General features: G+C 36.0%; 1 protein-coding gene across 8 annotated transcripts in view; it reads right to left on the reverse strand.

Moving 5' to 3' along the window:
• DOCK9 (dedicator of cytokinesis 9) overlaps window positions 1–13763 on the reverse strand; it is a 111824-nt gene that overhangs the window by 15609 nt on the left and 82452 nt on the right. For 6 of the 8 annotated variants that reach the window (XM_059835941.1, XM_059835943.1, XM_059835944.1 and 3 more), the window contains exons 39-45: window positions 11009–11124; window positions 6738–6875; window positions 6241–6423; window positions 5483–5596; window positions 5130–5345; window positions 3472–3529; window positions 1543–1649 (exon numbers count right to left, since the gene is read on the reverse strand). In XM_059835941.1, coding sequence (XP_059691924.1) covers window positions 1543–1649; window positions 3472–3529; window positions 5130–5345; window positions 5483–5596; window positions 6241–6423; window positions 6738–6875; window positions 11009–11124 — 932 coding nt within the window. Of the gene's footprint in view, window positions 1–1542; window positions 1650–2523; window positions 2525–2978; window positions 3015–3445; window positions 3530–5129; window positions 5346–5482; window positions 5597–6240; window positions 6424–6737; window positions 6876–11008; window positions 11125–13763 lie in introns of all 8 variants that reach the window. The other 2 variants (XM_059835907.1, XM_059835924.1) reach the window with 1 other exon arrangement.

Consider the following 13763-nt stretch of genomic DNA (forward strand, 5'->3'; position numbering starts at 1 on the left):
TTTCCTATTACTATTCTTCCTGGGGTGAAGTATAAGAAGTTATATGAAAAACAGTAACTTTTTTCAATATTTAATCAGTTAAGACTTCTACATGGTTAAGTTTAAAAAGGGTTGCATGCAGAGAAGAATGAAATCTGGCAAGGTTTGATCCCTTTGCAAGCTCCACAGGCTTATAATTTCACTCTTGGCTTACTTCCGTTTCATGGAAATACTGAGAGATGGAAAAAAATTTGGGCAGGGTTCAATGACCCAGAAAAAACAGTATATTCTTTTTGTAGAGAATGACTAATCAGAAAAAGAATAAAGACATTCCAATTAAAAAAATACAAAAGAATTTAGCTCTGACAAACAGTTTGTCAGGTAGACACCGACAAGAGTTTCTAACAAGTTTCCATCAATAGCAGGCACTAGAAACACAATTCTTCGTTCACTTAGAGCAGCTCACGTCTTGCTTTAAGTAACTTGCTAAATTCCATGCTGGATCCAGAGAATCCTGTGTTTTAAAGACTACAGCACATAAATTTAAAAAAAACCCAATCTGCTATTGGGTGTCTTTGGAAATAAAAAGTGCTATATTTCTCATTTCAAGTAATTCCAATTCCTGCCTTCCCAGAAAAAGGCAAGTCAACAATTTTTTGTCTTAAAACTATAGAGCAAAGCAGTACCAGAACTTGGGAGTAAAACGCAGGTGCCCTAGCTCTAAACCCAGGCTTAAACCACTAAATCTTTCATCTATTCCTCCTAAATCTGTTAGTATAGACTCAATTTGCACAGTCAAACAATTTTGTCATACACTTTTACCATATACAAACTAAACCACAAAAGAAAAATATTTTTTGTTGTACTTACACACCAGGGATTTTTCCAACACAGCTACTGCAAGTAGTGGTCTGTCCCTCCCTCCCCCATGTATCCTGGCAAATACATAGTGTAGAGGTAGCTCTTCGTGAGCAAGATTATGAATAATCCTTTCATACAGGCTTCTTAATAGTAAAATTTACTGTACAGCCAGCACAGATGGATCAGCAAAGACACAAGCAGTGAAACTTAAGCCAGAAAAAAAAAACCCTTTGATGCAAGTCTGGTGTCAATAAAACCACTTTTGCTGTTATGGCTTATTTGCTTAGGGAAACTCTGTAAACCAGCAAAAAATGGTGAACACATTTTCACAATTGCTGGTGTAGTAGCAATCTAAATCAAAGTCAGCTTTAAAACAAAAACCAGATCTTGTTAACTGTAATAAATAAGCCACTCTAGTGCTCATCCTGTCAACTAAAAAAGCCCGTTTTGCTTATTTTTATTCCAATAGTGGTGTTGTGTTGATATGCTAGTGCTTTATTTAAAATATATGTATATAGTAAATTCTCTAAAGCTGGAACAACTCACAGAAATATTTTACTTCAGTTTTAGAATAAGAATAGTGGCTAAGAAAACAATGATAACATATGTCATAATAGTCAGCCTCAGGATTGAAACACAAAACTTGGAAAACCAAACAGCACTTCAATGTGCATCAATTCTAACACTCTTATGTTTACTTACTTCATTGAAGTGAACATCTTGCATTCCAACATCCTCCATCATCGAAGCCTCTTCATCTATATTAGGTGTGATTACTCTGAAAGCAGTACAACCTTGCCTAAACATCCCTATAATTGAAAAAGAAAAATAGACAAATTTACTTTTATCCAACAGGATAACATTAGGCCATTTTGTGATGCTGAATAAGGCAGAAGCCATATTTAAATGTACTTTCCACAAAATTAGTAAAAAAAATAATCCTGTCTTCCATTGCATGATTAAAATACTATAGCTCACATTACTGTTTAAGTATAAATAGGTTGTAATAAACCACAAATGTTAATATGTGGACTCCTACCCACCAAAATAAAATAGGAGATTCAGATGCTACTTATCTTAAACCTATGCCTAATCTACCCCACACCAAGCCTAAGGTAATCAAGGTAACTTTTACAGTATTTAATTAAACTGGTGTGAAGTCATGCTGGAACCGCGTACACAAACAGGCCCTGGAGTATCAGTTATATCAGTTTCCCCAGTCTGAACAATATGAATGGACTTACATCAGCCATACAAAATGATCAGACGGTGGCAACACGGATTATTAAGCTGTAGATACAGAAAGTCAGTCTACAAGCAAGAAAAAAACCCCAGCAATCTAACTTCCTTTACTGAAATGAATATTTAGCAAAAATGGGTTTAGAATGTTCTAACATGAAACCTACCTCTTTTAGTCATTCTGATTAGCTTTTTTTTATTATATCAGATTGCTAAATTAAGAAATCAGGATTTTTGGCCAATAACTGTATTAATTAAAGCCCCAAGAGCAATCAGTAAATACTATAGAAGCACAAGGACTTGCACATATTTATTTCACAGCTCATGCCTACAAATATTCTTTCTGCTTACGTGGGAGTCTGACCACCAGAGGTTTTATTGATTGATCACCTCAAATGCATGGTTTTGTTTTGCTCCTGGAAATACCACAGGTAGAAGTTTGACCCTCTATATTACTGAGGGGAAATAACTTTTATATGACAGTAGACAAAAATAGCAGATCACTCAAAGGAATCACAAATTAATACAGATTATCACTAGTTATTAGGCTTGCAAGAGGACATAGTAGTAGTAGGAACTTCGACAAGCAACTTAGTTTCAGATTTGGTCTCAGAGAAGCTTCTGAAATCATTGAGGCCTATACACTACACAAGTATCTGGCAAGAGGCACAGAAGGAACAGAGAAGAGGCATCCTATAAACCCATGACTTTGCTTCATTTTGAACTGTCACGCAAAGGTAAAGCTAAAAAGTTGCAAACATGAATTTGTCTGCCTACAAAAACAAAACACTATCTCAACATCATAATCAGTCTTAAGTGATTTCTGAAATTTTCTTCCAGAGATATCTTTTTCTTCATAAAAGCCATATAATCTTCTATTTTCTCAAATCCCTGAGAACACCTCTGATTCTACGGATGCAAGATCGTTTTCTACTCTATCTCAAGACGGTAGACAGCTGCTAGCACAAAACACCAAGACAGGTGAAGCATTCTGAGCACTGTTATCACTGACTCAACATCTGAAAATTTGTATTAATTTATTTTAACTTCTCTGGCAATGCCAGGTTTCCCTATGTGCAGTGAGAGACTACTTGTTGAACAAGAATATTCACTGTTAAATTTGCTTTAGAAAGGGTCTCACTTCAGCTATTAGCAGTTCTCGTGTAAAATTAAAATTTTTAATTTCCTAAAAATTTTACTTTACCTTCATCCGAAATGCTGCCCCTTAGATATGCAAGTATGCTCTTAAATACGTAAGTATGCTATCCAGTTAGGTTAGAATTTTTTCCTTGGTGAACACTGAAATGCCTATAACTTCCTTGGAGAAACTACTGCTTTTCCTAAACTATAATGAAACTCAATAAACATTAAAGTAAGGTTTCAAAATCGTACCTTTTCGTGTGAGATATTCTGCAACCAGAGCTGCTACATGGACATAGCACATTGCCGCCTAAAACAGAAATAGTATCTTATAAATTACAATTATAATGGAACTACTGAAAAGAAGGTATATAAGAAGAGCCCTAGTCTGAGATTGTCTTTGGTTTTCCTTTTTGCTGCTTTGCAGGAGATGTCCTATGACTGGTGTAAGAATTCTCCACCTCATTTACGCAAAACAGTAACTGTGCAAGTGCACTCCTTTTTCACCAGAGCATTGAGTAGCGTGGACAGCAGTACACAATCTGAGAGTGATCACGTATCACAAATTACAAGGTAAGAATGCCATGCTAGAATAAAAACAAGCAAATCTCTTTTTCAGATGTATTTTAAGTGTTAGGTGAAACAAAAGAGCTATTAATTATTCTACTCAACATTTGATGATTCTTCTGCTAACTCGTTGTGTCTGCCTTTTGGCTCCAGACCAAGAAAAATGTAAAAAATCTGGTGACAGACCATTTGAAAGCAGCAAAAGAAAAAGAGAAGAGATCTGACCTATGAATGGAATTCGAAGGAATTTGGTTGGTGTAGTCTGGAAAACAGAAGGAAAAGAGGGACAGAGTAGTCTTCACATTTGAGATGTTTTTTTGAAGTTGGCACTGATCACTTTTCTCCACAGAAAGGACAAAAAAAGATTCAAGATTCTTCTTTTACTAAAAAGGTTTAGGCTTACCGCAAGTGTTAATTCTAACTATAATTTGCAACCGAACAGTTTATACATGGAGACTGCGGCACTGGAGTTGAAGGAAAAAGCTAAGTATCTGTCAGAAATTCTCTCTAATTAGTACTTTGTATGGGGTTGGGCTTGGTGATTTACAGAAGACTAAAAGAGCCTGTCTGCTGAGAGCGCTGAAGTTGTTCAAAATACAAGCTAATAACGGAGTATTGTATATACCTTCTGCATTGCTACCATATAGAAAAAAAGAATTCCAGTACTAAGACATGAGTAAGAGAGCAGCTACTATTTCTTGGAGATATTTACTTGCTTACATGATGTTTAACGGACATATTTATGAAATTTAATGATGTGATGCAATGTGATTTACTTTCAGATGGAACAAACTTCCAAAGAAAGACAAAATTCATTCTGTATGCTGATAAAATACTTATCTGTATGCTGATAAAACAACTATTTTAAAAGCACAGTGAAATCAAATAGCTTTCTTCTTCCAAACAAAAAAATTTGCCATTTGTCCATTTTAAGAATATTAGGAGGTTTTCAATAAGCAGTCTGGAATAGAATCAAGCTAATTCTGTAAAGGCAACTCGAGAGGAATTCAAGGAGTGGCTTTAAGTGTTTTAGCAACTGCTAACAAAGATATTTTTAAGTAGGTGGTCTGTGTCTTCCATAGTTTGCACTGAGCATTCCTAGCTTAATAGCGTGTCAGCTACAGTAGTTAAACATATAGCTTACATTAGTAATCAGAAACTACTTAAAGATGTACTTGGGTAGGACAAAAAAACCCCTACTTATCAGCCATTGAAACTAATCTACTAACAACTCAAAATTTATTAAAAATACTTACTATATTATACACTAACAACTACACATAGTACATTCCATTTCAAGAAAGATAAGCTTAAGCTTATTACGAAGCTAAAACTAGTTTTACCTCTGAAAGATCTCCATTTTTAACATGGATCCTTGCCATGCTGTCTAACCATGTCTTCCTTAGTTCAGGTGTACTAGCATAAGACTTTGCCAAACTGTACTGGAGGTCTACAAGCATTTCTGGATCATTCTCATGCTCCTTCATCTGAGCTGTAGCCATCAGTACTGTACGAATCCGTTTTGTTAAATCCTTAACATCAGAAGGGAACGTAGTGTGCTAAAACATGCAAAAGCGAAGTTAACTATCTTTTTCTATTATTTGCATAATAAAAAGTTGAAACATAATTGCAAAAGACACTATGAAAGAGTTTTCAAGCATCCTTCTACAGTATGGAAAGAAGAATAAAAACAAACCTTTATAATTCTGTCATTATTGGCACAATTATTGATGATGGAAAGAGACTGTTGAAATCTAGTTCCTCCAATTCCAACAACATCAGCAATTAACTGGCTTACTGAAATAATAACCTTGAGAGAAACAAACGTCTTGTTAGTGCATATTTCATTAAATACCCTTGAGATGTACCTATGAAGCAATTACAAAGAAAGTTTTGTTCTTTTTAATTGAGTAAAATTACATTTGATTTTTTTTTTTTTTCAAAGTTACTTGTACAATAACACAGGCAAGAAAAAACAGGCTTGTGTAAATTTAATGCACATGCATCCTCTGCTCTAAAGACTGACTGCTAGGTGAACTAGCCAAAGGTCATAAAAATAACAAACTATTGTTCCCAGCTTTGTCAGAACACACCATTTCCTAAGTATTTGTTTTATTTTAGACTTTTAAGTGCTTGTTGCTGCATTCTTTTCTTCTCCAGATGCAACAGGGTATATCATTTAACAAATCAAAGTAACATCTACAAAACAGTATTTGCTACTGGCAAATAAAATTTATTTCCTACAAAACAGAGGGCCATCCAATTGTTTCTAAGTATTTCCTTGTACTGAAACATACTTTTATTGCCATCTTCTTACTCTTAGAATAGTACTATCCTTGTTTGAACCCAAAATAATTTCTTTTATGTCTTTAGCTGACAGGGTTTTGCACACTGGTATGCAACTGTGCATCTAACAGTATTTAAAAAAACAAAAAATAAAGGAAGTATACTAACTTGCAGATGTGTCCTAACGAAAGACTTCTTCCCTGTGTAATCAAAATTATTTCTCATTAAGAAGTACAGTAACTGTGAAGCTTCAGTACGAATTGAACTCAGTTTGGAATTGCAATACTTCAGAATTTCATAGCACAGTGCAGAACACATATCAGCTCTACCTTCATAAAATGTAGAAGGAAACTGAGGAAAAAGTAGAAAAGAAAGAAGTTATTCATTAAAACTAGCTTCAGTTCTTGATAAAATAAGCATGTCAAGAAAAATATAAATATATTAATATTCTCAAACTGTGGAAAAAAAGTAGAGTTATATTAGTTCATGACACAAAATTATTTTTACAGCAATTCAAAGGACAAGTATTCCACACTGTTGGGATCAGATCAGTCCTTATTCATGAATTTTAATTCCGGATTTTAGTTCTTAAATTTTTGCATAGTATATTGTTCATTAAAGAACTGGGTAAGTACTTGAAGATTAATTATTTTTAAACTTCTTACCTTAAAAATAAGTGCCCTTAAAGCAATGAAGACATTTTTCAATGCTGTTTCAGACTGATTCTTTTGAAGGAAGCAGAGGTATACATCAAATACTTTCTTCATTAGTGGATTATGCCCATGATCAGCCAGTAGTTGATTCTTTAAATTGATAGTGAGAATTTAGGAGTTTTGTACAGCGATACATTTATGCTATTCTAAGAACATCCACAGATCATCCAAAAGCAGGAAATAAAAAAAAAAATCTGCACAGTATTATCAAGCTGTTTAATAACACAAACTTATCTGAATTTTAATTAGCTATTTCTAACACTTCATTAATCTTGCTTATAAAGTGTTGGCTTCTGAATAGACTTACAGAACATGATTGTTTTTAACAGCTGCTAGTTAAATCAATTACTATGAACAGTTCTTTGACAGGCACGCTCGAAGTCTTAACACACTTTGGTTACACTGGCTTTAGCAGCTCAGACAGCGGAATTTTCTTACAGCAGTACCTCCTACTACAATGCTTTCAAAAAAAACTCCCCCCAAACTAAACCCCCACCCACTCACAATCTTTCATTACTGTCCTAGAACTGAAACTGAAAGGGCTTTTAAGGACGAAGATATTAGTTACTTTTCAGAGTTTTACCTGCATCAACATTCAAAAGCTTGTTCTGAGGCATGCAATACACAGGGTTACTCTTGATTTCTGCATCACCAACAGCTGCCTTCCACCCAAACTTTTTTTTTAAATCTGGTTTCCTCTAATTTCCCTAGCACAGGCACTGGCTGTGCTTCTACTTTTAACAGTCTGTATTGCTTCTGTTTTGCTCTGGGGACTTGTTTTCTCCTTTTGTCCACTGAGCATATGCACTAGGTTCCTATGGGACTCTAGGATGAAACAACGAGGTCTCTCCTTTCACAAGACACCAGAATAGGTTAATCAATTCAGGGACTGCTCAATCAAGTCTAGGGAGTCCAGAACTGAGAGGTCCATGGTTAAGTACTGCTCCCTCTGACTCCACTGGTACTCCAACATGATTCTACCAGGACTTGCACCTTCTGCAACTCCCCTCTTCCTTGTCATTACTATATACAGGCATCCAAATGGTATGCTGCAAGGCAGCTCCATTACTATCTCAAGTAAGTTTTAAGGTAATATTAACTCAAAGAATCTAGTTTAACAAATGTTTTTAAAAGATTCTTGAGGGCCAGTATAGACCTGGGCTCTTGTAGCATGCCTTAAGTTCTCTCAAACATGGAAGAGATGTCTAACTGCAGATGTCTCCTTTTCTATTCATGGAGATGCAGAAGAAATTCATCAGGCTAAAGAATTTCAGCACAGCCCTAGGCATTTCGGGTGTTCCTCAATATTAAAAAAATTGAAGGAGGCAGTCCTCCATTAAAAGTCATTCTAATAATGTGACTTGCAGACCAGAAGAACTCAGTGGGGTTTCAAGCTTTGTGGATGAATAGATACAAATGCTTGCAGGAGACCAAAGATCTCCAAATGCTATGCAGTGCAGCCACAGACAGGCCGTTTTAGAGGAAACTAGACATAAATGGTTGCATAGAAGCCGGTCAGCCTATTTGGTCATAGGAAAAAGTTTTATCTCTTGGAACAGTATACAGATCTCTGTAGATGACCCAAACCTAAACACCTACTGCAAGTTCTAAAAGATGGTAAGGCTTACTACTTCCAGATTTATAGCAAAATAATGAAACATTGTCTTACAAACCCCTATCCTTATAAGGAAATTGATATAATATCCTTTCTTCAGATGCCCCAACATCAGAGGTAGGTAGTTCAGTAAAACCACCTAGAGCAGTAGGAATTCACACACGATCAGTTAAAATTCTACCAAGAAGCAGACATAACTTGTGATTTCTCTGCTGTAATAGATAACAGAGATCTGGATCCTTACTAGTGAAAGATGATCTTGAGGAAAAAAAGTTGTCTGGCCTTCTATATAATACGCTAATTATTTGCAAAAGAAGCAGATTGGTATTACTAATCTAGTGGCCTTCTATGATGGAGTGACTGCCTCAGTGAACAAGGGAAGAGCTATGGATGTTGTCTACCTGGACTTCTGTAAGGCCTTTGATACGGTTCCCCACAACATTCTTGCCACTAAATTGGAAACATATTGGTTTGATGAATGGACTGTTAGAAGAATAAGGAATTGGTTGGATGGCTGCGTCCAAAGAGTTACACTCAATGGCTCAATGTCCAAGTGGAAACCAGTAACGAGTGGTGTCCCTCAAGGGTCTGTACTGGGACCAGTACTATTTAATATTTTCACCAACGACATAGACAGTGGGATCAAGTGCACCCTCAGCAAGTTTGCAGATGAAACCAAGCTGAGTGGTACAGTTGATTTGCTAGAGGCTTCCCTGTATCATGCCATCCAGAGGGACCTTGACAGGCTTGAGAACTGGGCCCGTGTGAACCTCATGAAGTTCAACAAGGCCAAGTGCAAGGTCCTGCACCCGGCTTCGGGCAATCTCCAGTATCAATACAGACTGGGGCATAAATGGATTGAGAGCAGCCCTGTGGAGAAAGACTTGCGGGTCCTGGTGGATGAAAATGGACATGGCTCATGGACACGAGCCAGCAATGTGTGCTTGCAGCCCAGAAAGCTAATTGTTTCCTGGGCTACATCAAAAGCAGCATGGCCAGCAGGTTGAAGGAGGTGATTCTCTTCCTCTACTCTGCTCTCATGAGACCCTACCTCGTGTACTGCATCCAGGTCTGTGGCCCCTGGTATATGAAAGACATGGACACATTAGAGCAGGTCCACAGGAGAGCTACGAAAATGGTCAGAGGGCTGGAACACCTCTCCTATGATGAAAGGCTGACAGAGTTGGGATTTTTCAGCCTTTAGAAGAAAAGGCTGCGGGGGAGACCTCATTGCAGCCTTGCAATATATAAAGGGTGTTTACAAGAAAGATGGAGAGAGACTTTTTACCGAGGCCTGTAGTGACAGGACAAGGGGCAACAGTTTTAAACAGAAAGAGGATAGGTTCAGATCAGACATAAGGAGGAATTTTTTACAATGAGGGTGGTGAGACACTGGAACAGGTTGCCCAGGGAAATTGTGGATGCCCCATCATTGGAAGTTTTCAAGGTCACGTTGGATGGGGCTTTGAGCAACCTGATGTAGTGAAAGGTGTCCCTGTCCATGGAAGGGGGGTTGGACTAGATGATGTTTCAAGGTCCCTTCCAACCCAAACCATCCTATGATTCTATGATTTTATGTATTTTAGTGCAGTTGACTGAATAGAAGCTCCTGATTCTCCTACCTGTTTTGTTTGGATCTTGTAGACTGTTCTGGTATACTCTACCTACTCAACATACTACATACTAAAACCCCCTTGAAGGGCTGTCACTCCAAGTGTGATGGGGAGCTGATAACTAAAAGATTAGTGTTCATTCTTCTTTAAATCTTAAAACTAGGTATCTTCATTTTCAATTCTGTCATGAAGTCTGTGGACAGAACTGGTTCTAAACTCTATATAATTAAATTACTAATAAAAGGAATCTCATTATAAATAAGTTCATGTTTTCATAACTAGATTAAAGATAAGACGCTAAATTTGAATCCTCAAGCAAGGATCTGGGTATAAAGAGGTGCACTGTTCTAATTAGGGGAGAAACAAGCTACAGCTATCATCTCTCCTTTGTATAGCTTCACCTTTAATGTTTGGAAAAGCTCAAAAAAATCAGACAGGAATTGTATGCAAGTGGGCGTGCTATAAAAAGACTCAACAAGAGAGCTAAGTAACTGATACAACTAAGAAGAAGCCTTACTAGTGGACAAACTGAAATAAAGTTATAGAAAAGGTACACACACAAATTATTGTTAATTAATGAGTGACTTAATATAAGAAGAAGCCAAGTTCAATATAAAAGTCTGACAGTGTCCAATTACGAATTATGGTTTTGCCATACAATAGATCTTCCACCCCACATGGCCTTTAAAAGACAGTTTTACCACTAATATTAGGTAGACACTAAAGTTTCTAGAAATATTTTTAGGAAGTTAGGATGAGGAAGGAGCTTTTCCCACAGATTACTGCTGATCTGAAAGGAGTCTGTGTGCAACGTGTAACTGAAGCCAAAGCATTTTGCTGCGAGGTTAACAGCTTTTACATGACACAATAATGAAACACAATGCTAGAAATGCTAAAAATACAATGCTATATTACTAGACTATAAAATATAATTTTAAAAATATTTTTTCTGAAGGATAATTATGGGACATGTTAACACCAAGTAAAGAACAAACCTTAAAAACCATTGTGAATAATGATAGAGTATCCAGAATTGTAAGGCAAACTTCAGTGGCAATATTTGCTTCAAGTAAAGACTGGTGAAGAACATCTGCATCTGAATGGCCATAGCCTACAGAAATTTCAAATAAAGTGTAAGTGCTGGATATACTCATTTAAATGTTTCTTATTTGCAAAAGACTTGCTGAACTAGGAAAAGATTAACAAGTAAAAAGCCTGACAGAAGTTAGTATTCAATACAGAAAAATAATTAATATGCACTTAAATATTTTTCAAATATGTGCATATAATTATTCTAACATAATTTGCACAAGATCATAAAATACATTAAGGACAAACGTCAACAACAGAAGTATTAAACAGCAGTTAAAACAATAAATATCTGATGTTTAATATATATGTCTATGTATGTGTAAACACATGTATATATATATAAATGTGGACAGTTATATACACACATAAATATTCTTAAAATAAGTACTGCAGTAGGATGGAGTTACAGCTGAAAATATGAACTGGTAATTTAGTGATGTTACAATGATCTCTAAGAGAATCATAAGTCAATCATCATAAAAATACAAAACACTAAGAGTTGAAGGAATACAATCATGTACTTATATGCAGCTGAAGACCCAAGTAATTAATTCTGCTCTGTAGCAATACCATGCAATAACTCCATATTTAAACAAAATACTTTATCACTTCTGGCTCCATACTGTGTTTAAATAATTTAAAAACCATATCCTGCTTCAACACTGGTTATAGTATGTTGTTTATGTTCCCTAACATTGATCTTTACGAACCACATTGACAAGTGTGCCCTGGTTGCTTTATAAAAATTTGGTCTGGATCATGTTGGCATGTTAGATTTACAGCCAACTTAGCATCAATGACAAGCATGACAAACTAGTTGAGACCAAGAAAAGAACAGAAGGAATTACATGCTCTTTTACAATGACACCTGGCCACTTCTTTCTGCACCTTCTTGCTTCCCTGGCTGAACTATACGTGCAGACCCATAACTACCAGTTTCTTTGGATTTATACATTCTTTCTGTTAGGAAGTGTACACCTCTTTCCTATCATCTTTTGCATTCTCTCTGCCTCCACCTCTTCCTCCTCCCATGTATTTTCTTTGTGGTTTCAATCCAGCTACAACCTTCACCTCTGTAATGACTGAAAGGAACAACTGGCATTTGGAAGAAAGTTTTAACACAACAGCCATTTGCCAAATATTTTGCTTTTAGTAAAAGTGTTCTTAAAGAAAATCAAACAAAAATCCTTTTTCATAGCAATCACCTTTGGGTGACCAGAAATCCTTAAGTTAGCCTGTGGTTTCGGTAATGTTGAAGATACCAAGAGATGACAACTATTTTGAGAACTGCATTGAGGACAGGGGAAATATTCTTTAAAGAAATTATTTGTTTGCTCTTCCAGATAAGAGGAAAGGTGCAAAGTTTATTATAAATACTAAGTAAAAACTGTAGTCAATGGACAGGATTCCAAACAGTTCAAATTTTGTTCTTCACATAAATAATTTAGAACAAACAAATAAATAGGTCATTGATTGATTACTCTACATTATTACTAGAGACAGAAGTTTTGGGCAGGATGCAAACTTAAACACTCAATTGGGTTGAGTTAAAAGACTGATTTAGCAGTGCTGTTTCCATATACACGCTAAAAACTGTCCTCTTTTCAATTTGCTATTATTTTAGAGAAGTTAGTATTGTATTCTTCATGTATAACTAACATACTGGATTCTATTTTTCACATGTAATTTAACAAGAAACCATGGAACTACAATTTCCACATATCATATGGACAGCTGCCTGGACACACACGAACATGCACCCATACATTCACACTACTGCAGAGTAACTGGATTTAAAACCATCTAAGAACACTGAAAATGGGATAACCTCTAATGACTAGGAGCTTTGACAATCATCATATGCTGCTATTACAGATCAGGGTATATCTCTTGTATTTCAGTACGTTTGCATGTCACTATTCTACTGGGCGTCCCTCCTCTCCTCCAGCCCCAACCACACACATAAATCTACATTCTTGTAGTCGGTATTGAGATGCTTTAGAAATTTGAACAGAAGGCCTAATTTCTTTCATACTTAAGCACAAAAGTATACTGAAATTCCTCAGAGATGTGAAATATCCCTTAGACCTTTACTTCAGTTCTATTCCTTGCTTAAACGATTAGAAAGGAAGAAATTAAGGTTATAATTTACATTTACAGACAACCATCTTGCCAAAGAATCATGATTTTAGAAACAAGTAAAGCAACTATTTACACCAGATACATCCTTCCTGTATGTGTCCCATACAGGATACCTACCAGATTTATTCAAGTTCTGAAAACTACTTTGGATACACAATACAGGTAGATTGACAACTAAACAGAAAAGTTAGACAACCACAAGACCAAAGATATAAAAATCAATCTCACATTTGACATGGCTTTTATAGCAACATATTTTCACCTTGTAAAACCTTGGTCAATATAAGGTGTAATATCCTGATACTCATTAAATGTCAGACATTAAAAAAAAAAAATTGCCACTTTACGTGAAGTTATCTGAATGAGACACCTTCCTTCATAATTCCCTTCAGATGGAAAAGAACAGAAAGTTTCTTTTTACATAAACATGCATTTATTAAAATCTTTCAGCTCACTGTTTCCTAAAAATCAGTAAACTTTGCCAAGTTCTGGAAGTATGAAAAATCTTTGCACAGG

Source organism: Gavia stellata, chromosome 1, assembly GCF_030936135.1.
Source record: "Gavia stellata isolate bGavSte3 chromosome 1, bGavSte3.hap2, whole genome shotgun sequence".
Taxonomy (NCBI): domain Eukaryota; kingdom Metazoa; phylum Chordata; class Aves; order Gaviiformes; family Gaviidae; genus Gavia; species Gavia stellata.